Consider the following 25,747-nt stretch of genomic DNA (forward strand, 5'->3'; position numbering starts at 1 on the left):
TTCACCCAGAGAGTGTGTTTGAGATGCACTCGTGTTTTGTGCGTATTAATACTTGGTTCCTTTCTACTGCTGAGTGGACCAGCTTGTTTCCCCATCGTCCTACTGAAGGGCACTGGTTGCTCCCAGCTTTCCCGAGAAGTTTTTGTTTAAGAAAGGGCCCCTGGCAGTTAAAGGTCTGAAAACCAATGAACTGTTAGAATCCCTAAGGAGGGGAGGACAGTAACCCATAGCACCCTCAGGAGGGACCCTAGAGCACGTGGCCATGCTAAAAGACCCTTGTCCTCTGTTTTGTGGGGCAGACTGACTTGAGGGAGCACTTGCCCTGCCAGCCTGGTGGCAACTACACAGGCACTCAATTTAACTATCCCTCCACCCACCCAACAGAAATTCAGTTAGTACCTGCTACTAGTTCTGTCTGCCAGGCTCTTTCGAGACACAGGGGGAAAGATGAATCTGTTAAGTTCCCAGCCTTTAGGAGTTATAGATTCATAGATTTTTGACATACTGGGGCTTTGAAGCTGCTATTATAAACCTGAATTTATAATCCTGAGTGAACTCCACTTAAGAGTTTAGGTATTAAGTCTGTTTTATTTGATGCATGTAAATGGCTGTCCTTTTAGCAATTTTATGGCACAGAAGACTAAAATTTTTATTCTAAGAAATAGTATTTTATGATTTTTTTGAATAGAAAAATTATATTCCTCAAAAGATCTGACAAATGCTCTATTTTCTGCTCATTTTTCTCTTATTTGATTTAAAAATTACAATATCAGAATTAAACAGGACATACCACTGCAGACCATTCAGACATCAGGATTTACTATAGCTCTGCATACATAAATTTGACAACATAGATGGAATGGACCAATTCCTCAAAAATCAGAAACCACCACCACTCACCCAATGTAACACAGGTAACTGGAATAGGCTTATAACTATTAAAGAAACAGAATTTGTAATTTAAAAACTCCCCAAAAAGAAATCTCCAGGCCCAGAAGGCTTCACTGGAGAATCCACCACACATTTACATTAGAATGAACATCAATTCTTCTACCAATTAATATGCAATCTGTTCCAGAAAACAGAAGTGGAAAGGATACTTCTCAACACAGCTTGAGGCCAGTATTACTCTCATACCAAAACCTGACAAAGACAGTACAAAAAGAAAAACCTACAGGCCAATACCCCTCATGAATATAGATGAAAAAATTCTTAACAAAATATTTCCAAGTAGAATTCTGCAACAGATAAAAAGATTATACACCATGACCAAGTGCGGTTTATTCCAGAAATGCAAGGTTGGCTCAGTATTGAAAAAAATCAATCAATGCAATCTATAATATTAACAGGCTAAAAAAGAAAAATCACGATCTTATCAATTGATGCAAAAAAAGGATTTGACAAAGTTCAATATCCGTCTATTATCTGATTTTAAAAAAAAATTCAATTATTTATGCCTTCTGAAGTTCACCCTGGGAATAGTATAAGATATGGCTCCAAAGTAATTAAAAATTATCCATCAATTTATCACAATACCATTCAATCTTTGCCTTATGATTTCTGTGGCTTACATTATAAATTATCTAATTCATACACACACACATATATTTATATATATGTTTGGGTTTCCTTGTAGGATTTCTATTTTGTTTTTCTGAATTCTACTTTTTGTGCCTGCAGCACACTCATAATTATTGTTGCTTTTACTGCTTTCCTGTCATTATTCTTCTTTTTCAAAACTTTCTTCAACACTCTTCCTTGTTATTTTTTCTGATTTCTAATACTTTCTAATTGCTAGTATTAGTTAGTCATACTTCTTTATATAATTTAAAGAACTAAATATACTTAAGTAACTATTCAGGCTTCCTGTGAATAGATAAATATTATATACACAATATTATAGATGAAATGTGGAGAAGTAATTTATTTCTTCCATTACTGAACAGCATTTTATGTTCTGTCTGCATATATACTTCATAAAAGGTCTAAAAATACCTGGGAGATGTTCACAGGTGCAAAAATTAGGTAAGGTATAGAGACTCAAGATAATTTTCAGTGAAAAACTAATTTGTACAAAATTACTTTTTAGTTTTGGAGATATTACTCAAGAACGATCAAATTTAATAATGCTAGTCCACACAGAAACAGAGGGGTCAATTTCATGCACTGGAATGTTTGAATCTATGGTTTTTCCCTCCCTCTTACCTTCAAACAGAGAATAGGGTCTGTCAGGAATGCGGCACCCATGTGCTCCGTAATCTAGACACCACTCTGCAAACTGAGAAGGGAGACATTTCTAAGAGAGGAGTTAGATTTTATGTGGTGAAAGCGAAAGGCATACACCGAGGACAAGTGACTTCAGAACTTATGTTCTTCAGAACTCATTTACCCTTCTCAATGACCTTATGAGGTGGGTACTACTGTTATCCCCAAGGACACTATGGCACAGAGAGGGCAGGGACAAGGCTGGGCCATGAAGAAAGAGAAGAGCTGGAAGAAACAGGTTAAAAGGAGGAAGAAGAGTTCTACTTGTGGGCTTTGGGATGCCGAGAAGCTGTTTGGATAGAGATGTCCTTACCTTGCAAGCTCTGTAGAGGTACTTTTTGTCCCACGTGAGATGGTAGAGAGACAGGAAGGAGTAACCGTTTCCAGCCGTCCCGTGACAGATGCCATAGCCCTTGCGCAGCAAGCCTCGCTGCCAGATCACATCACTGCACTCCATGGCATCCTTCAAGTACTTCTCCTCCTTAAACACCTGGGCAGCGAAAAGCACAGCAGTGTTTAAGAGATGGTTTCAATACAGACTTAGCAAAATGTTTAAACTTTCCCTTTCTGATTAGAAAAATGCATCGGAAATGTGAAAAGGCATCGAGGGTTTAAAAAAGCTAGCACCACCAGACACAGCACCTACAATCTCCACCTACCAGCCTGTCCCTCCTCGTACTCCTTCTAGTTCATGGTTCTGCTAAACTAATTCTAAAATTTAGTTTTAAAAAAGTTAAAACTACCACGTCTTTAGTAAGATGTTCTGTCACAGAGAAACTACTCTGTTTCCTGAGACACACATCCTGCCACTCGAAAGCTTCTGCCTGCGTAGAAGGCTGCAAGGGCTGATGATGGACAATGTCTGGTCATCTGTAACAGGGATATTCAACATCCTGGGTCAGCCCGGTGTCACAGGACCCTGATGACCCTGCATACCAGGGCTGTCGTGATGTTTCATGATGCACCACAAGGAAACCTGCAGAGCTTTTTCAAGTCCCAGGATGCAGGTGGGCCTGGGCTGCAGAACTTAACGGTCCTGTCTCCACTGAGCTGTTCACATGCCCAGCTTCAGAGGCAAACAAGCTCCGCCCTCAGCTTATTTGTTCACCTGAGGCTGAAGGCAAATAACACAACTGTTAAGGGGAAGCTGTCTGTGTTCACCTCCCCAGACCTTCTTTTAAATTTTCTTCTGTTTCTCCTGACATTTCATTTGTTTTGTATCCCTGGTCCTTCCTCAGAATATGTTATTAGTAATTTTTATCTGTTTAACTTATTTTATCTGTTTAACTTATTCTACCCTAGTGCAAATTAAATGAATAATACATGTTCATACACACATATTAGCTTAGCTAAATATTGAAATGTGATTAGTATCTACAGGAAGGGAAAGCAGTTTTTCTTTCAAATTTTGGGCTCAATTATCAGTTTTCTTTGTGAAAAACAATATTTTTCAAATATTTGAAAAGCTTAAGCCTTCATAAGCATAACTGAAGAACTTATGCCTTTATATGCCAGGATGAGAAACTTGTTGAAAGCTTGTTATTAAATAAAATTTAAACATTTCCTACATAATTTTGAGAGATGGCTTTAATAAATGTAGGCTGTTACTTTAAATTAACAATAACTTGAGAGAAAATAGAGTCTAGACCTGTGTTTCTCCCTGCCTCCCACCTCAGCCAAATACAATTTTCACACTCCACTCACCGACAAAGACAGATGTGCAGAAGATACAGGTTTAGTCTATACCTGTTTTCTGTAGTTCACATTAACAAGACATATTTTTACTCCCAATTGTAAAAGTATATTTTATTTGCTTTTTAAAACTACCATTAATGCCTTCCTGCCCCCAGGAGATTATATTCCTCCTCTTCCTCATGTTTGAGAATCTTAATATACAGGACAGAATTAAGCTTTCATCTGCAAGTGACTAAGTATGTGACTTATCATTTTTGGCGCTATGCTTTCTAGATTCTGTTTGGGAATCAGCTGGATAAGGAAAGGCGTTTAAATGGGATTCTGAGCAGAAACTCTGCAGGGAGCAGCTGGGCCCGTGTGGTCACTGGCCCTGTGGGTGGCAGGGCACTGCTGGGCTAGCTCCCCCAGAGTAACCAGCAGAGGAACAGGTGGTGGTAAGTGGCAGCAGGGCTAACAGAAATAGGACTGCCCAGGATGACGGGTCCCCAGCGGAAGCTCGGGACCCTGATCTCCTGCTCACTGCTCACAGGGCTAGTTGTTGAAGTAAGGCAGAAAAGACCCTCAGTGGCAGAGACTGTCAGTCACCAGGAGTAGCCAACTGCTATAGCTGGTCCTCTTTAAAATGGAAGGGGAAAATGAGTGACAAAGAGAAGAGTTCAATTTTTCACAAAGTTGTACATCTGTTTTGAGTATCAAAGGTCCTTGTCTGTACAGTCAACTGTATGCTCAGAAATTATTGCTGACTATTTGTTCTATTATGAACTCATCTCTATCACTGGAGTTATAACAACTGCTCTAAAGCACTAAATAGGGGGAGGCAGTGGTCTGAACAGAATTATGGTTTAATTTAAAAGCTGGGACATTGTGAAGAGGATAAATCATTATGTTCTTTTTCCAGAGAGTATATTCCACTGTGCTTCATTTTCACCAAATATCATAACTTTCTGAGTTATTTTCTTGCATGTCCATATGACTTTTATATTATTTGAATATTTATTGTGTTGCTGTTGTAGGAAAACTAGAAATTTTTGAGAAATCAGCCTAAATCATGAGAAATACTTCCCCATAACTTGTCTGAGTAATTTTATTATAGTTAGTCACAAGAAAAATAAAATCGATTTAGGTACCAATTCTTTTGTTATTTTTAGGTAGAAAAATGAATTCTGCTGTTAATTCCATCTATTTCTCCAAAAATGAGAGATGTCACCAAAACAGTGTTTAATAGAGCAACCAGTGTTTACAGTTGAATGCTTTTATTAGTGTATGAGCAACAACCCCTAACATTAACTATTATAAATAAAGACGCACTAAATAAAATATAAGACTGCAAAAGAAGCATTATTTGCTTTCAACTTAAACAATAAATCTTAATCCATGTAAGAAATCGATAGCATTATTAATATTGTGCCCTTCTAGCACCCACTAGAATTAATCAGTGAAGGTACCACCTATTTTCCTATAATGCCCTATTTGTGTAAAATTTTAAGCTCCTAACGTATCGTGAAATACTTTATAACAATTTTAAACTCAAACTGAAATGCTCCTGAATAATAATCCAGCAATAAAGTCTTATTCAAGCAAGAAAATAAAAGGATGTGAAGTCAAACAAAAAAGCATTAGTTATAATACTATCTATCATCTTATTCAATACTCATACTCATTAGAATGAAAATCATTACTACGCCGTCAGCTAGGTTTTTACACATGAATATAATCTCTGTTAAAACACATACATGCAAACTTTCACCTAAAACACAATAAAATTTTAAAGAAAGATATTCTGTAACGGGAAACACACACACACACACACACACACACACACACACACTCTTGCAGCACTAACTACAGAGGTGATGAGTAGTGAAAGAAAGACACTTTCTATTTATTTTGTTAAACATTAATTCTAAAGGGTTTGTAGCTTCAAAAGTGCTTACCAAAATCAAACTAAAAACTGAGTGGTGAACACTGGATCTCTGCACATCGGATGCCTGTTGAACTGAAATACTCACCTTGTATGCCTGCATAAGCATGTGGATGACACCAGGGGCACCATGGCACCAATGGACCAATCTATCGGTCTCATTGCTTAATGATGATGGGTAATTCCCAGATCGGAATTTTTTGTGGCGCACATAATCAATACTAGGTTTCACCATTTCTGTCAAGGTTTCTTGGTCCACTTTTGCTGCTGGCTTTAACACACAAACAAACAAAACAAAACACTTAATTTTTCTTACTTTTTTAAAATAAAATCACTGTATTGTGGCTAATATAATAAAGCCTCAATTACCCAGGATACTAAGGGGCATAAAAAATTAGGATTAATTTAATAATCTGTTTAATTAAGACTAAGGCAGACCTGTTTTTTTGTTTCAACTCCTTTGCAAATCTTTCTAAAATATATTAATGTTATAATGTATTCAATATATCTTTTGTTTGATGAATCAAAACCATTAACTTGAAGTCATCCTACACAACAGTGAGGGAGAGACTAAGATTGAACCTTGAGTGAACCTAGGGCTAAAAACGATTTTGTTTGTGTTACTGTTTTGCCGTGTTTAAACACTAATCCTTGGTTTCTTCTCTTAAGTCTACTTACTGTCGTCTCAGGCAAGTTATTTAACCTCGGTTTCGTCGTCTCTAAGATGGTGATAATCACAGTACTTAACTCCTAAGGTAGTTGTGAGGCATAAATTTAAAAAAAAAATGTATGTTTCATTCAATCATCCGATAAGTTGTGTGTAATAATAGCTATTACTTATGGAAGGCACTCATTAAATGGCACCTACTAGAATTTGTAATAAAATTCATGTTAACGTTTTACTAGTAGAGACGAAGACTAAAAACACATGTGGACAATATTTATTAATTTTAAGGCAGTATTTTAAAGGACACAAATAAATAACACTCCAAGAGTCTCAAGTTATTGTATGCTGTTATTGTTGTCAGGTGCCATTGAGTCAGTTCCGACTCACAGCGACCCAATGTACAACAGAACGAAACACTGCTCTGTCCTGCACCATCCTCACAATCGTGGGTATGCTCCAGCCCACTGCTGCAGCCACTGTGTCAATCCATCTCGTTCAGGGTCTTCTTTTTTGCTGACCCTCTACTTTACCAAGCATGATGTCCTTCTCCAGGGACTGGTCCCTTCTGTTAGTATGTCCAAAGTACGTGAGATGAAGTCTCACCATCCTCGCTTCTAAGTTATTGTACAGATTCCATGAAAAACTTGGCAGTAACGACGGCAAGGCATAGTTTATTAAACACCTTAGGTGAGACATATTTTAAAGTCCATCGAAATGTGCATTATTGGTAAAGTCTGGGTTAGAGACTCAGTCTCTGGTCATTAACTTAATTTTTATTTGGTTCTAGTGGCAAATATCTAGAGGTGATAATAATTACACTTATATATGTGAAAAGAAATATTACTTTAAAATTCTTATGGTTTTATTAAAGCTAAAGAAAATTTACAATATGACACTTTCTTTCAAAATGTAACTCATTTCTTTAACAAAACGTTAGCATTGTTAAGCATAAAGAAAATAGATAATTTAAGGAACACCAGTGCTTCTAAACTTTAGTGAAACAGAACAGTTTTAATATCTTTAAAAATATTTACTCATGAAAAAAGAATCCTCAGGTATTCTCCCCGACACACATGCACACACGCCGAGAATAAATTAGATTTTTAAAAACAACTGCAGGCGTACAGGTCATGTAATGTATTTGCAAAAAGCTAAATGATACTTTAAAAATTACTTTTATCTAAATAATACATGCACATAGTTTAAAAAGTCAAATACGACCTAGCATTCCCCTCCTAGGTATAAACCCCAAAGACTTAAAAGCAGAACTCAGAGCCTTGTACACCAGTGTTCACTGCAGCTACTGACAATAGCCAAAAGGTGAAAGCAACTCAGCAGTCCATCAAGAGATGAATGGATAAATAAAATGTGGTGTATCCATATGTCTTAGGCTGGGTTCTCCAGGGGAACAAAACCAGGAAAGCATATATATACTAACATACATAGAGACTTTGTTGTTGTTAGGTGCCGTCGAGTCAGTTCCGACTCATAGCGACCCTATGTACATCAGAACAAACACTGCCTGATCCTGTGCCAACACAATCATTGTTATGCTTGAGCCCATTGTTACAGCCACTGTGTCAATCCAATTCGTTGAGGGTCTTCCTCTTTCTCACTGACCCTCTACTTTACCAAGCATGATGTCCTTCTCCAGGAGGCAATGGCTCTCAAGAAGTCGTGGGGGCTGGCAAGTTCCAAATCCATAGGTCAGGTGTCAGGCTGGATGCTTCTCCTGACTCATGTGGGCGCAGGGGCTGATGAACCCAAAATTGACAGGTCAGATGGCACGCTGCTGGCTCACGGGGCTGCAGGAGTGAGAGAATCCCAAAATCTGCAGGTCAGGCAGTAGGCTGCTGGCTCACGTCCAAAGAAGCAGAGGTCAGAGGATGATGAGTCAGATGCACAACTGAGAGAGAGAGGGCTTTGCCAGAACATCCATACATACTGGATGCACGCCACACCCCCAAGGAAACTCCCCTTTCAACTGATAGGTTGCTCACATCAGATCAAGAAATGGAGGATGATTACATAATATCTGCCAAACCACTAACAATCATGGCCTAGCCAAGTTGACACATAACCTTAACCACTACACCATACAATCAAATATTATTCAGCCATAAAGAGAAACAAAGCTCTGATACATGCTACAACATGGATGAACCATGAAAACATTATGCTGAGTGAAATAAGCCAGACACAAAAGAATACTGTATGACCCCACTTGTGTGAAATATCTAGAACAGGGAAATGCATAGAGATAACAATTTATTAGTGGGAGGGAGAAATGTGGAGTAATTGCTTAAGGGGTACTGAGTTTCTGTTTGGGGTGATGAAAACGTTTTGGAAACGGTGATGGTTGCACAATGTGGTGAATGTAATCAGTGTTACCTAATTGTACACTTAAAAATGGTTAAAATGGCAATTTTTTTTCTTATATATACTTCACCACAGTAAATTCTTTCTCAAAAGTTAAAAAGCTTATCACAAAAACAGTGTTCCTTTCCAGCATGAAATTGAGTTCCTTTTTTTAAAGCTGTTTATCTTACCTCAATATTTCTAAATAATACATAGATGACATACATCCTGATATACTAATTCTAGGTATCATCTATGAACATCCCCTTGTGGCAAATGAGGACACTTTCACTCCCCGAATCTTCTCAAGAGAATTTTATTCTATATCACCATTTTTAGTAACATCACATATTCTACTATTATTTTATTTACATATATAAATATATATTATTTGCTGCTGAGACAAGGAATGTATTAAATTACATATCTTCTTTTAAAACATTTAGTTTTTCCTAGACTTAGTAATGTTCTCATTTGCTTAGTTTTCTTTGAAGCCCTGGGTAATCCTTTTCACGCTCACCAACAGCTCTGTAAAATGTCTCTCAATATCATTTTCCACAGTCAAACCTACCATAATTTTCTTTCTTCCAATGTACTTCCAAATTACTTCAATGTAAACTGGTTGCTTTCTGGGTCTTCTATATAACTGCTGTCTTGGGATTTCCATCTACCAACTTCCTGGAGATTCCATTCCCCTTCCTCTTGTACTGGATCCCCTTTTTCCAGGATTTCATGTCTTATTTCTTAGTGTACTTCCTTGCTTTGGTAGATAACATACTCACTTAGCTTCCTGAGATAAGGCACAGGGAAACTAAAATTTTCCAGACTGACAAGTTTGAAATTGTCTTTGTTCTACCACACATTTGATTGACAGCTGTCTGGGAAGAACTCAAAGGTGGATTTACTGAGAATTTGGAAGGCATTTACCTGTTCAGATTTACTGAGATGTTAAAAAATCCAAGGCCATTTTAATTCCTGACCTTTGCATATAAACTTATTTTTCCTCTCTGAAGCTTTAAGAATGCTTCTTTATCCATCTTAAGCTTTCACAATTTTGTACCATGGTGCAGGGTTGTTTTGATTTTTCATTCATTGTGAAGGAACTTGGTAGGCTATTTCAGCATGTGAATTCATGTCCTTTAGTTTTGGGACATATCTATTTTCTTAAAATTTCCTCCCCAGCATTTTTGTTCTCTCTTTCCAGATGTCCTATTAGACAGATGTTGGATATCCTGGATTAATCCTCTAATTTTCTTACTTTCTCCTCTCCCATTGTCTATGTCTTCATTCTGGGAGATTTCTTTGACTTCATTTTCCAGACATTTCCATAAACTTTTTAAAATTTCAACTATCATATTTTTTATTTTAAAGAGCTCTTTCTTATTCCCCAAATATTTCTTATTTCCTGGACGTAATAACTTCTCTTATCTCCCTGCGGATATTATTAATTATAGTTTCTCTGATGTGTTCTTTTTCTTCCTATATTACCTCTGTTTTCTTTGAATTTCTTTTTTTCTCTATTTGTTCATATCTCTGTATTTCAGGTTACAGGCTTCCCTCGAGTGCCTGGCAACTCTTTGGAGGTTAGTTCATATTTTATGCATGAGGCAGCACAGAGCTCATTAGATGTGCTCTGCACAGACGGAGCTTGTCAAACAGTGGAAATCACTTTAGGGTGATTGGATGGCTAGCTGAATTTCTCACTGGAACTTCCAAATGCTGGTATCCATAAATCTTTTATCTGGGCTAACTGTTTCTCCAAAAAAAAAGAGATTTCGATCCCCCACCTGGGGTGGGAGCAGGTTGCCCACTGGGTGGGGGAGAGGTGGTTGTATACATTCTAGAGCTAGGTAGGAAGAAGCTGGCTGTGTGGGAGGGAAGGTCTCATCATTTACTATGTGGATATTCACTCAAACCCCCTGCCCTTAATTCTATGCTCTGCTTCAACTCTCCTCTATGCCTGGCTTTCTGGAGTCAAAAGAGGTGGTTCAATTCCGCCACACCAAGTTCCCTTTGTCTCCAGTCAGGGCTGGGGGTAGGAAGAGTCATCTCTCTTTGCTGGGTGAGGTTCAATTGCTCCTTATAGAGATCTTCAAAGAAGTCCTCCTGCTACCCAGACCTCATCCCCCACATAGACACATCTCATGCTGCCTTCTGTAGTACCTGGTGCTTTAAATTCCTGAGTTCCAGGGTTCAGCAGGACAAACTGGCTTGCTTCTTGCCGCCATTGTCCTCTTCAGGCACTATATGTGGGCTTCCTCTGTCCTGTTAGGTCATTTGCCATTCTTCCACTTGCCTTCGTTTTCATATGTCTAGTTTGGAGCTCCAGATGTCTCCTAGTTTCATCAAAGCGTGTAGGCTTCTATGTTTTGTTCTCCTTGCTGTTTTAAGATGATTTTCAAGAGAAGGGAGCAGAACTGTCTCTATTTTGCCATTGTGGAAGTGGAATTTTGATTAAGTAATATTTTAAAAGTTTTTGTGCGTTGTGCCGATAGCCTTCCCAATGCAAGTGCACCCTGAAGACCTGGGTGTGTATGTATTGTAGAAACAGGCCCTGGGTGCAGCAAAAGGGAGAGAGTCAGCTCCAGCACCAAAGAAAATGGACACAAATTTCTTAATACTTACTAAATACTGCTTCCATATTCTTCACTTTAAAAGCACATGTATAGGAAATTTTATGATTTATGTTTCTCTCAAGAAAACCCCTAATATCTAGCAAAATCAACTTAAACATCTGAATCTAAGTCAGGTTACTATTTTACTGGTGTGGTTCTAAAATGATTATGTTCCCCCTAAGGTAGCTCTAGTAGCATGGTGGTTAAAGTGCTCAGCTGCTAACCGAAAGGTCAGTGGTTCAAACCCACCAGCCACTCCATGGGAGAAAGATATGGCAGTCTGCTTCCATAAAGATTTCAGCCTTGGAAACTCTATGGGGCAGTTCTACTCTGTCCTATAGGGTTGCAATGAGTTGGAACCAACTTGATGGCAACAGGTTTTGGTTTTGGAAGGGTATTATCACTTTAAAAAAAAAAAAGTTTCCCGAGCCACAGTTACAAAATTTTTCTGAGAAAGTAGAGAATATACCAAATCTACTGGCTGTCCAGAATAATAGTGTCATTTTTTAATGAGGTATGGAATTTTGTTCATTTTGGAAATGTATGCCTATACTATAAAGAAAATTCACAAATTAAAATACAGGTATGTTTATTACAATGATAAACAAGACAACTAGTTACCAGAAGAGGGAGGGGGTTTTAGTCCTGTGTAGATATAAACTTCCTGTTTTCCTTTAGTGAGTAGCAGCATGATTAAAAAAAAGAAAGAAAGAAATTTGAAGTAAAATTGAAAGAAAGATAAACGTGGGTTCTTCAGTCATAGAGATCTGAATTCTAATCCATGTTCCATGACTTATTAGCTTTGTGACTTTCAGCAAGTTAATTAACTACTCTGTTATGGGTGTGGTAGAATAAAGAAAGGCTTAACTAAAAAAACAAACAAAAAAAAAAACTAGGCTGTGTACACAGCAGGGAAAAGCCCCAGAGGCCACAAGGCTGAAGGGCAGGTAGAGGTAGTATTTGAGGAGGGCTCTCTGACAGACTGTCGTAAGAGTCAGTACTTAATTCAGCAGATGTCAGGGATGATTGAGGGGCAAGATCATAACCACAACAATAAACTAGTTAAAAATTTAGAACACTTGACAGGGATCACAATAGAGCATCCTGGACAGAGCTGGAGAAAAATGTAGAACAAAATTCTAACTCACAAAAAAAGACCAGACTTACTGGCCTGACAGAGACTGGAGAAACCTGGAGAGTATGGCCCCCTGACACCCTTTCAGCTCAGTAATGACATCACTCCCGAGGCTCACCGTTCAGCCAAAGATTAGAAAGCCCCATAAAACAAAACAAGACTAAAGGAGCACACCAGCCCAGGGGCAAGGACTAGAAGGCAGGAGGGGACAGGAAAGCTGGTAATAGGGAATCCAAGGTCAAGAAGAGACACTGCTGACATGTCATGGGGTTGTTAACCAATGTCATAAAACAATATGTGCACTAACTGTTTAATGAGAAGCTAGTTTGTTCTGTAAATCTTCATCTAAAGTACAATAAAAAGAAGAAAAAAAATTAGAACACAGCTGGTAGCTAGTTGGGGGCATCGGCATATGAAAAAGGCTCTGCCTCAGTCTGGGTTGTGGAGGCCCTTCCTGCTCCCTGAAGGTTTTCCCTCATTAAGAGTTCCCACTTCAATGAGCAGGAGGAAACAGAGAGAAAAAAAGTGAAAACTGTGGACAACAGACCACTAATCTGGTATAAAACTGCATACAAATGTGCTCTCAGGAGTTCACTGCTTGCGGTTCATGAAGCAGAGTTCCAACATCCATGACTCAGAAGGAAGCCTTATTTAACTTTAGCCTGCTTAGTTGGTACTGAGAATTTCATTTCCCACTTCATATGTGATCTAATATATTGCAATATGGTCACTTTATAAGTATTTCAGAATATTTTTATTTACCTGCATTAACATGTAGTAGATTCCAGCCATACCATGGGCTGCTCCAACATACTGCTTCCTATGCCATTGATACAACAGGGGACAGCGCTCAGCTTTTCTCTCTTCCCTTGACAGAGTCTTACCCGATTCAATAATAGCACTGACTACCTACAAAGATAATGACACAGCATAAACCTAAAAAACTTACATGCATCCTTCTGTAGTCTAACAGTAACAACAGATGTCTCTCTACATATACATGTTGATTATGTAATCTAAAAATCTTTAAGCAGTTAGTAGCTAACTTAGTTATCTTTATTTTGTAAATTAAAAATACAGGGAGACAGAAAACAGAAGGCAATCTCAGAGTAGAAAAAGATATTAAGCCTTAACGAAAAATCAAGTTTATAAACAGTTTACTAGAATCTAGAAAAACTTACTCTAAAATACTTCTTTAGGGTATTCCGTAGTATGACAGAAACTGTTCTAGATTACTTAGTTGTTTTGTAACTGCCATGTTTTCCCCAAAAGACTGGTAAATACATCTCCCAGGACAGGCTGGATGAACTGTGGCATCATTCATGAAAGATGCCAAAATGAGATCTGTTGTGGTGTGAAAGATCAGAAGACCATCCTGTCTGGGATGGCTATGTGGCAGAGAGACTAATTGCTTTTTTATGTCTATCTGCCCTTCATCCTTTTGGTAATAGTACCTTTAGGTTTTAGGTGTGCATCTGGCCTCCTAGTTAGAGCCAGCCAGACACAACCTTGTAACAGCATTCTGGCAATGTGATGTGAGAAGTGATGTGGGTGTCTTCTAGGTTGTATCCTTAAACAGGAAGCTGCTTCCTGTTTCCCTTTCCCATGGGCTGCTAGTGCTAAACTAGCTCTCATCATGCCAACAAGGACACGCCCCTTGGGTACGATAAAACAAGACAGAAGAACCCAGGACCCTGGTCATGGTCCCTGGCCATATTCCCCTGAACTGCCTACCAGTTCAGGCAACTCGAGAAAGAGAAATAAACATTCTCTCTGAAGCTGCTGCTGTTTGGTTCCAGTAAAAACAGCTAAACCAATACAGGCTGAAGAAAAGTACAGAATTGAAAAATCTTTCCTAGAAAGAAAAACAGGAGCCATTTTTTTAATCTTTATGGATGCTTTCAAAAATTCATCCTATCTAGAAGCAGAGTCCAGTCACTGATATAATGCTACGGTAACAGGTTCAAAAGGTGGCGATGAAAGAATATGCCAGCAGCTATCAGTAACGTTTCAGTACCTCTTTAATGGCTGACTCACACACGGTGCCTGGGCCAATCTCCGTGTTCAGGTACAGCAAGGCATAGAGATAACCTGCCCGTCCGTAAAGCAGCTCATCGGGAAGGTCTGAATCTCCGTACACAATGCTTCTCTGGAGCTGCAAAAGTCTAACCAACAAGAGAATTCTGTTTTCTTAGAGAAAGCCTAAAATACCGCTTCCTGAAATGGGAAGTAACCTAGCATTCTAGGAGTTAACGGCTATTGATCTTTAATTTAAGAACTATTATTTCAAAAAATACAAAAAATAGAAGACAACAATGTCTTCTCCACTTCACTAATCCTTCTCTCAGATGTCAAAATTAAGAACAGACAACTTTCTGTCCAAAATTTCTACCTTTATATATGTTCTAAACCATGTAAGAAAAGACATCCCATTTTGAAATCCAGAATGAGAAAAAAGTGATTTATAATCTAAATAGCAATGCTACCAAAATATAGCCAGTGCTTGGGCGTCAGCTTGAATCGTTTTATCTTTCAACAAACATTAACCAACTAGCATGTGCCAGATACTCCACCAGATCCTGGGAGTGAGCCCTGGTTTCTGCTTATCAGGAAGGAATATAAACCAACAGATGCAATAAAAGTTCACTATATTCCTGAATTGTTCATAATCACCATATCTACTCAGTTACTTAAAGGTTGATTCTAAGATTAATTTAGTTATGATAGTGGATCTAAGGCATATAAGGATCCCTGGTGGTGCAGTGTTAGGAGTTCGGCTGCAAACCAAAAGGTCAGCCATTTGAATCTACCAGCCGCTCCTCAGAATCCGATGAGGCAGTTCTTCTCTGTCCTGTAGGGTTGCTGTGAGTCAGAAGTCAGTAAGGCATGTAAGCAAATTTCCCTGCATCGAAGGCATGCAAGCAAAAATTACTTAGTAAAAATGATTAAAGTTATTGAAGGGAACATGTTTATTTCTGCAAAAAATTAGGCAAACACATCTTTTGATATAAAAGGGGCATATATGATCCCACCATTGTGCTCAGAATAATATACAAAACTCTTCACCTCTTGGACAGACCTGCTTTCAACAGGGATGAATTAAAAATAATTTCTCTTTTGAATCTCTCTCTATAGCAAAAGCTTCAATTTTGCATTTGAGGAAAACTCACTTTGCAATGCATTCCTGGGACTCGCAATCACTTTTGAGTTTATGGTACACCACAGCTCCTACCGCAAGGGGCCCAGCGTCTCCACAGAGGAAGGTGACCCTGCGGCCATTCAGATTGCGAAGTGTCCTCTTCACATAATCCAGGGACCGGAGCAGATAGGTCTGATCACATGTAACCCGGTACAACTGCAGGTACAACAGTGCTATGCCTGGAATAGTTTCCCCCACCCCAAAAGAAAAGCATTATTACCTTTTCTTTTTACCTTTGAGACATTATGATTACATGAGAAATCTTCTATATAAACCATATGATTGCAAAGGAACAACATCAAAAATATTACATATTTTATTTCTTAAAAATGAAAAAACAAAAAGAGAACGCAGTATGGAAAAAAACCAAAACACATTTAAACATATTATCTTGCTAATTGTTCTGCTGTGGCAATTCAATACCTCTTAGACTAGGGAGGAGCCCTGGTGGCACAGTAGTGAAGAGCTCAGCTGCTACCCAAAAGGTCTACAGTTCGAATCCACCAGCTGCTCCTTGGAAACCCTACGGGGCAGTTCTACTCTGTCCTGTAGGGCCACTATGAGTCAGAATTGACTCGGTGGCAATGGGTTTGGGTTTTTTTTTAGACTAGGGAAGATATACCACTTCCTACTCATTCCCCCACCACACATCTGTCAGTTTGTCATATTGTGGTGGATTGCACGTTATTATGATGCTGGAAGTTATGCCATCAGTATTTCAAATACTGGGGGTCACCCATGGTAAACAGGTTTCAGCAGAGCTTCCAGACTAAGACAGACAAGAAGAAAGGCCTGGAGACTTACTTCCAAAAATTAGCTAACATTGTCTGACTCGTTTGCTTTAGACATATCAGGAGGGCTCAGTTGCTGGAGGAGAACATCATGTTTGACAAAGTAGAGGGCCAATGGGGGTAAGGGAAAACCTCAGTGAGGTGGATTGGCACAACAGCCAAGACAACGAACTCAGACATGCCTGATGATGGCATTGTTTCACGCTGTTGTACACAAGGTCTACATGAATTGGAATCAACTCAATGGTGGCTATTTATCTATTCATTCCCACCTAAGTTTCATTCATTTTAAGTTTGTATTTATCCTCCTTTGTATCTTAAGCTAACTTGGATCCTTTGTAATTCTTACATAATTATTTCCTCCTAGCTTATCCCAAATTAGACGATTTTTTTTTTTTTTTGGAATGTACACCCTCTTCTTCCTAATTTTACTATTTCTCACAGTTTTTTGATTGTCTTTAGTGAACAACCATTCAATTGACTGGCTAACCAGACAGTTAAGGAGCAATTTAGGTCCGTGATGCAGGGCAGCGTATCGAGTACAGCAGTCTCCAGTTGCTGTGGAATTGATTCCAACTGTGGTGACACTATGTGTGTCCGAGTAGAACTGTGTTCCATAGGGTTTCCAGCGGTTGACTTTTTTGGAATTAGATTGCCAGGCATTTCTTCCAAGGTGCTTTTGGGGATAGACCTGAACCTCCAACCTTTTGGTTAGCAGCCGAGTATGCTGACCGTTTGCACCAGCTAAGGACTCCATCGAGTACGGCGGGTATAGTTTATCACCTAGCCAACTTTCCTACTATAGATAAAGAACAGACCTAGTTCTTCAAGTGAACTGGAGAGGGATCTTCATCTGAAAATCTTTGTGTGTTGACCTATCAGGCTTCCAAAGGAAGCACAGTCTTTCCTGTGCTCAAGAAGTCAATGTAACAACTAAGTAAAAAATGTATTAGTATATATACTTAATAAAGTATATTCTAGGAAAAAGTACTGAAAGAGATTATATGATGGTGGAAAGCAAAACATTTAATGTTCGGATTGAGGTTCTCCGACAATCTACATCTAATAGCTGAGAAACAAGAGTTTTAATTCTCCTGGAATCCAGATTTCTGGGGTCCATGGAGTTGGGGTGACCCATCCCAGGCCACTGCCCTGACGTGATCTTTTGAACCTTGAGCCTTAAGAAAATTGGTTGCCTAAAGTCACCTTTAAGTTAAACAATAGCCTAGAAAGTAGCCTAGTAAGTCTGTTCTGCCTTAGGCATTGGGCTTTTTTGAAGAATTATCTATGTGCAATCAGTTTTCAGAAACAGAAACTCCAGAGGTGGACTGGAAGCTGTGTTTTAGGGTAAATTGTTATTATACAAACACTGTTCTGGCCCTTTTCCATGGCAATGTCCATACGATGGGGTGTAAGAATTCTTGGAAGTTCTTTCATCTTTGGAATACGTTGGCTCTTGTGGTGTAGTGAATTACTTAACATGGCCCTTCCAGTCAAGCACAGTCTTGTAACTCTCACAAAATGATTGGGTAGGACAATGCAAATAATGTGCTTGTGGTCCACCAAGGGAATTGGATAGCATGCTAATGATGCAAATAAGGTGCATGGAACCCCTGCAGCGGTGGGACTATGCAAATAAGGTGCTTGCGGAACCCTAGTAGGGGACTGGTCAGTTTGACCATCCTGCTAGGCTTAAAAAGAGAGCCAGTCTCAGAGCAGAAGAGAGGACCTCACTACCATCAAGAAAAGCCAGGAGCAGAACATGTCCTTTAGACCCAGGGATGCTGCACTGAGAACCTCCTAGAGCCAGGGGATAACCGGCAATGGCAAGCACGGCAAGAGTCCGGCGGCAGCAGAACCAGGAGACCAGTGCGAGATGGTGCACTGGGCTTCCAAGCCCATGGAGAGAGGCAGCTACAGTGTGTGTGCTGACCGACCCACAGAGTGAGAGAGCTGAGTGCCTTTGGCAGGAGGTTTGCTGGTGGAGTGGGGTGCCTTTAGGCACTTGGTGGAGCTGGGGTCCCCATCCATGGAGAAAGTGAGCTGAGTGCCTTTAGGCTGAGGTTTACTGGTGGAGTGGGGTGCTTCTGGGTGCTTACCGGCAGAGTTAAAGAGTTCTGTAGTATTTGCCTGACCATGGTAGAGGCCTAGGGCTGAGAGGCAGAGGGGCCAAAAGTCAAGAAAGAGGCCTGCCTGTCGGCATGGCCAAGAAGCTGTCCTGACTGAAGACCTGTATCCTGAGTCATTCTTGATCCTGAACTGTAGCATGTTACTTCCCTAATAAACCCTGTAACTTTGAGTACAGTCTGTGAGTTCTGTGTGAAAGCAGAGACGTAAAGAATGCCACTGGAAGATTAGTCCAAAGGACTAATTGTCCACAGCTACCAAGACCTTCACCGGACTGAGTCCAGTACAGGTAGATGGTGCCCGGCTACCACCGCTGACTGCTCTGACCAGGATCACAACAGAGGGTTCTGGACAGAGCTGGAGAAGGATGTAGAGCATAATTCTAACTCACAAAAAAAAAAAAGACCAGATTTACTGGCCTAAAGGAGACTGGAGAAACCCCGAGAGTATGGCCCCCAGGCACCCTTTAAGCTCAGTGGTAAAGTTACCTTCGATTTTCACTGATCAGCCTGGGAGTGGACAGCCCAGTAAAACCATGAGAGTAACGAGGTACAGGAGTCCAGTGACAAGGCCCAGAAGGCAGAAGGGGAGTAGGAAGCTGATGATAGGGAACACAAAATAGAGTAAGGATATTGTTGATGTGTTGTGAGATTGTTAACCATAGTCATAGGGCGACATTTGTAGTAACTGTCAAATGGGAGACTATTTTGTCCTGTAAGACTTCATATTAAGTGAGAATAACAGCATAATTAGAAGAGCGTAGTCAATGTCACTTAAATGTGTATGTAAAAAAAATTTTTTGAAATGGCGTATCTTTGGCTATGTGTATTTTCACCAAAAAAAAAAAAAAAGTTGAGTATTTAGAGGGTTAAAATGTTGTGGGGTTGTTAACCAATGTCATAAAACAGCATGTGTGTTACTGTTACATGAGAAACTATCTGTTCTGTAAGCCTTCACCTGAAGTACAATAAAATATTTAAAAAAAAAAAAAAAAAGAATGCCACTGGTGTTAGAAATGGTAAAAAGGTTGGAGAGAGGAGGTATGTCTGACCTCCACCTCACAGCAATCAGCTTTGGGCTGATGATGATCTTGATTTTCTCTTCTCCCTCTTGTGAAGTTAGATGAGGTCTGACAATGCCACGCTGTTTTTACAACTCTCTAGTCAGAAGTGTTGCCCGATTTGCATTGTATTAAATAAACTTCAAATCAATTCATATTACTGGCTTAATATTTTCATTTTAACATATCCTCTCATTTTCACTTTCTTTTTTAATTTCTCTAAACAGCTAGCTTCTTCCTTCTCCAACTCTCCTACTTGGGGCATCCTTCTCTTTCAAATTGGTCCTTAATATCTCTCTCTCATTCTTTCAAACTTTTTTGAGAAGTCCTTTTGTCATTATCCATCCCTTTAAAGAAAGGGAATCAAACAGATCTAAGAGTAGCCTATTTGGAAGCCCCGGGGGAAAAAACCTCCTTCAATATGAATTGCTTATCATCTTCCTGAATGCAGGTTTTCTGTATTCAAAAATCTTAAATTTTAAAATATAGGAAACAGGTAGTTAGAAGTTAAATACCTATAAATTTCAAATTAAACAATCACTATGAAAAGTTTACAAACAAGTACTGCCTGACTGACTCAGAAACCCTTAAAAACAGAAGGCTGATCTGGTTAACCTGTAAACATAAAAACCTATAGTTAAGTACATTTAATGCGTAAGTATTTCAACGTAAATGACAACACATAACAACAAAAACAAAAAATGAGCATCATGACATTCCACTCCTGAATACTTTAGTATATGCATCTCTAAAAAATAACCTTTTCCTACAAAGCCAAATTGTATTATCATAACTAACAAAATTAATAATTACAGGTATCTCCCACTTAACAGTATTTACCATAATGTGTTTCAGAAAATTTGACATTCTGTGCCTCTTTCTGTATTAAATGGGAAAAATTATAATGTATTACCTTTCAACTCAAAACCACCAACCAATTTACTAAAACATCGTACACTTCTATATATATAAGTAACAATCTACCAGGTTGGAAGGTATAATGTTTAACAATGATATCCAGTTTACTGAACAATACAGTTGTAAACTAACAATTGCCTTGTATGCAGTAACATCCTCTTTTCCATTGTAATTGCTTTCCTCATTTGCTTTCATTCCTTCTCCATGATTTTCTTCAGCACTTTCTTAACTTTTAGGGGCGCTTATTTACAACACCAGGCAAAAGTGAGGGCCAAATAGGAACAGAACCGTGGGAAGGCTCTTCCCCCTTATGACAGAAAGTGATCTGTGTGGCATCACTGGAATGTGTATCGAACATGGGGGCTGAGAATAGCTCCCCAAGTATGACGCCGTGGTGCCTTTTCTGGCTCCAGCAACCTCTGAGACACACATCCCCTTTCTTGGCACTGAATACACTTCAAATCTTGTACACGATACTGATGTCTCACCAACTGTTTTTAGGTAATTGAAGACCTTCCTGTACATCATTTTGTAAAAATATGTTGTATTGAGTTTGGGGATGGTTTCTATATAAACAGCACCTGAAAATGGTTGTATTGAGAGAAATAATTGTTTGTTGAACAATTTTTTTAAGTATTTAAAACCAAGAGGCAGTTTATCGGGAAAATGTTAGTCAAGGGGACATAACAACTGTATTCATTAATACCCAATCCATAGTAGTCATATTTCCCCAATTGTTCCAAAATGTTTTTTGGGTTTGTTTTGCTGGGTGGTCTAAAGCAGAATCCCATCTGGGAACCAATACTGTGTCTGGTTGTTTTATCCCTTAAGATTCTTTTATTTTGGAACCATTCCTCTCTTCCATGACACTCTTGCGACCAAAGGAGCCCTGGTGGTGCAGTGGTTAAGCACTCAGCTGCTAACTGAAAGGTCAGCAGTCTGAACCCACCAGCTGCTCCATGGGAGAAAGATGTGGCAGTTCTACTCTGTCCTATAGGGTCGCTATCAGTCAGAACCGACTGGACCCAGTAGAGATCAACCTAGTTGTCCTGGAGAAGTCCTAGTTCTGGATCATATGAGGAGATATACAGTATTTGTTACCCTACCATTAGGGATGCTAAGACTGATCCCTAGATTAGGGTGATGACACCCTGATAGCTCCAGGGTAAAGCCAGGCTCTTCCTCCTTATGATAGAAAGTGATCTGTGTGGCATCCCTGGAATGCTGTGTTCCCCCATCCACTTCTAATGGTTTCATACTAGTTGATAATCCTTGCTTGAGTCATAATTTCCTTACAGGTTACAAAACGATCATTTTTGAAATATCCAATTCCCTTTGCATAAATCAGCAGACTTTTTAAATAAAGCAGATGTTTCCAATTTTATAGTTTCAGTTTATTTTCAGTTTTAGGGATTGCTTTTTAACAATTAAACATTTACATGACTTGAAAGTCAAACTATAGAAAAGTGTGGACAGAGAAGTCTTGTTTCCACACTGCTCCCTCCACTCTGCTTCCCCACCATCACCTGAGGAAAAAAAAGCCAAACCCACAGCTGTCGAGTCAGTTCCAACTCATACTGACCCCATAGGGTTTCTAAGGCTGTAAATCTCTACAGAAGCAACTGCCACATCTCTCTCCCATGGAGCCGCTGATGGTTTTGAACCACCACCTGTAGATTATGACATATTTAATACTACATGTTAAAGTTCAAACCTCAGGCAGAAAGCATTTCTTTAGAGTTAAAATTCCAAAGCATCTCATCAATGAAAATGTAGTCCAAGACATCATTAAAAGGGTATAAATACTATTTTGAAAGAAAGCATCAAAGGCAAGTCTTAACCCAAGTCTTAATCTCAATAACTCAAGAATACAATCCATCTGCGTCTCATTCCCCATATTCTCACCTGTCCAACCAGTATAAGCAGAGCAGTCGTGTGGATCAGCTGTCTTCAGCCCTTCTTCCATTTGCTGCAGTAGATCTTTAATTTTGGTCTGGATCCGCCTTGTGAAACTATGGATGATCTGAAAACCAAAAGAAGGGCAAATTTTAAACAGCACAAGAATAAGACCATGTTGTAATAAATCTTTAACCAACAGTCTAAGTTACAAGAACATAAAAGACAGAGGAAGTTACATTACCTGGCCATTTCAATGCTTCATTTGACTTTGGTTTTTATAAGGTTAGGAGACCCTGAGTGGTGCAAACAGTTAAGCGCTTGGCCACTAACCGAAAGGTTGGAGGTTTGAGTCCACCCAGACTCACAGCCCAAGAAAGGCCTGATGATCTGCACACGAAAAATTAGCCACTGAAAACCACAGGAGCAGTTTTATTTTGACACACATGAGCTTGCCATGAGTTAGACTCATTCCTCAGCAAGCGGTTAGTTTTATAAGTTAGTTTTTAATGAAATGACACCCTATATGGACAGTAACTTTAAGTAGGACCACAAAAACTAACTGGCAGAAACTAAAGAAAGAAATCATGAAAGAGAAAAAAAATGATGAATTTGACTACATAAACATTTTAACTTCTGTAAGGCAAAGAACGTAAGAAACACAGTCTAAAAGTAAATAATAAAGGGGAAATATTCTCATATTAAAAAACCGAAAACCAAATCCACTGCCACTGAGTCAATTTGGACTCACAGCCACCCCGCAGGACAGAGTAGAACTGCCCCATAAAGTTCTCAAGGTTGTAATCTGTACGGAAGCAGACTGTCACATATTTCTCCCTCAGAGTTGCTGGTGGGTTCTAACCACTGACCTTTCGGTTAGCAGCCGAGCGCTTTAACCACTGCACCACAAGGGCTCCCATTCTCATATTAAAAAAACCAAAAACACATTGCCGTCCAGTCGATTCCAACTCATAGCGACCCTACTATATATAAGAAAGGAATATAATACAGATATAGATTCAAAATTTTCAATGCCCCTCTTACGAAAGAAAATAAACCGAATGATAAGCATATGCAAAAATGTTCAAATCACTTAGCAATTAATGAAATGCAAATAAAAACAAGTACCACGCTTTGCCTATCAAACTGACAAAGAATAAAAAGACTAAACAAAGTTAAGTCCCACGTCTGGTAAAAGCAAAGGAAAAAGATACTCTCATTCACTACTGGTAGTCTTTCTCAAGGGAAATATGGCAATATTCTTAAACGTGTGATTGATAGTGTCATTCAGATCTTTTCTGCCTTTGCTAATTTTTTTCTTTTTGTCTAACTGTTGTAACAATTGCTGAGGGACAATAAAATCTCTGACTATGATTGTGGAATCGGATATTTCTCCTTTTAATTCTGTCATTTTTTCCTTCATGTATTTTTAAGTCCTGATACAAGGCATAGACAAATTTATAACTGTTATGTCTTCCTGATGAACTGACTCATTTATCATAATAAAATGTCTCTCTGTGGGATTATAAAGAATATATTTTTGTGTTTCTGTTTCGTTAGGGCTTTCACAGTAAGTTTCACTGAAAATTGGGATCCTAGACTAAAATGAGTCCCTGGGTGGTTCAAACAGTTAAGTACGCCAGTAATTGGAAAGACTGACAGTTCGAACCCACCGAGGGGTGCCTCAAAAGAAAGGTCTGGCGATCTGTTTCCCAACAATCATGCAAACCCCATGGAATACAGTTCTACACTGCAACACACGGGGTCACCAAGAGTCAGAATTGACTCGAAGGCAACTTGTTTGTTTTTTCTTTCGTTTGGACTTTAGTCTTAGGAGTTAATTTGTTACTGGTTGCTGCTGAGGCAATTCTGACTCATGGCAACCCCATGTGAACAAAGTAGAACTGATCCATAGGGTGTTTAAGGCTATGGCTTTTTCAGAAGCAGACTGCCAGGTCTGTCTTCCAAGGCACCTCTGAGTGGGTTTGAGCCACCAAACTTCTGGCAAGTAATCAGTGCTTAACTATCTGCATCACCCAGGGACTCCTCGGAATTCATTTAAACCCGGTGCTGTCTAGTGGATGCCAACTCATAGTGAGCCTATAGGACAGAGTAGAACTGCCCCATAGGGTTTCTAAGGCTGTACATCTTGATGGAAGCAGACTGCCACATCTTTCTCCCAAGCAGCAGCTGAGGGGTTCCAACCACTGACCTTTTGGTTAGCAGCCTAGTGCTTAACCACATCACCGGGGCTCCTTAGAAGTTAATTTACAACTGTATAACTAGCTCCAGAGAGGTTTACTTAACCCTGGAGGTATGTATTTACATTTCAAAAATGGGGACTAGGCCCAGGGCCAGGGAGACATTTCTGAGTTGTAAAACTAAAGACAATGGGCTTACATTTTCCATTGAGTGATTTAGCTACATTCCAAAGTGTTAGGTGTAAGATGTTTCCAAGGAGACTCAGTTTGGGAGGGAGAGATAGTTGCCTCTTTCTTTTTCCCCTTTATAAAAAGTACAGAAAAAATTCTTTTTTCTTCTTTCCTTGTCTACAGTAAAGACTTTGCATGTGCAAGACATCTGACCTGACTTTCACTGTGTGGCAGGAACCCTGGTGGCGCAGCAGTTAAACGGCTGCCTGCTAACCTAAAGGTCTGAGGTTCAAACTCAACCAGCTGCTCCATGGGAGAAAGATGTGGCAGTCTGCTTCCATAAAGATTACAGCCTTGGAAACCCTATGGGGCAGTTCTACTCTGTCACATAGGGTCAACTATGCATCAGAATCAACTCAAAGGCAAGGAGTTTTTTGTTTGTTTCATCGTGTAGCCCCAGGGGTAGGACTGAGACACTGGAAACCTCTTGCTTGTTATTTGCTGGAAAGTAAATAATAGGAAATCTCTCTCCAATCCAAAGACCTCATGTGTACATTTAAGACAAAATTAATAAAGTAAATATTAAAAACCTAACAGTCTGTATCATCTTGTCGCTAAATCTATTTTATAGGATGTTAACATACTTCAGCCTTCTTACGCTTACTGTTTGCTTATGCTTATTTTTGCTATCCATTTACTGTCATCTTCTCTGTTCTTTAAAGTGTATT

At 39.2% G+C, this 25,747-nt stretch overlaps 1 protein-coding gene across 1 annotated transcript in view; it reads right to left on the minus strand.

Moving 5' to 3' along the window:
• The window catches only part of LANCL2 (LanC like glutathione S-transferase 2), a 56,653-nt gene that overhangs the window by 1,206 nt on the left and 29,700 nt on the right, over positions 1–25,747 (minus strand). The window contains exons 2-8 of the mRNA XM_004383964.3: positions 22,657–22,774; positions 15,827–16,034; positions 14,674–14,821; positions 13,419–13,565; positions 5,970–6,152; positions 2,579–2,755; positions 2,206–2,278 (exon numbers count right to left, since the gene is read on the minus strand). Of these exons, the coding sequence (XP_004384021.1) occupies positions 2,206–2,278; positions 2,579–2,755; positions 5,970–6,152; positions 13,419–13,565; positions 14,674–14,821; positions 15,827–16,034; positions 22,657–22,774 (1,054 nt within the window). The remainder of the gene's footprint in view (positions 1–2,205; positions 2,279–2,578; positions 2,756–5,969; positions 6,153–13,418; positions 13,566–14,673; positions 14,822–15,826; positions 16,035–22,656; positions 22,775–25,747) is intronic.

The sequence above is a fragment of the Trichechus manatus genome, unplaced genomic scaffold, assembly GCF_000243295.1.
Source record: "Trichechus manatus latirostris isolate Lorelei unplaced genomic scaffold, TriManLat1.0 scaffold00114, whole genome shotgun sequence".
In the NCBI taxonomy this organism is placed as follows: Eukaryota; Metazoa; Chordata; class Mammalia; order Sirenia; family Trichechidae; genus Trichechus; species Trichechus manatus.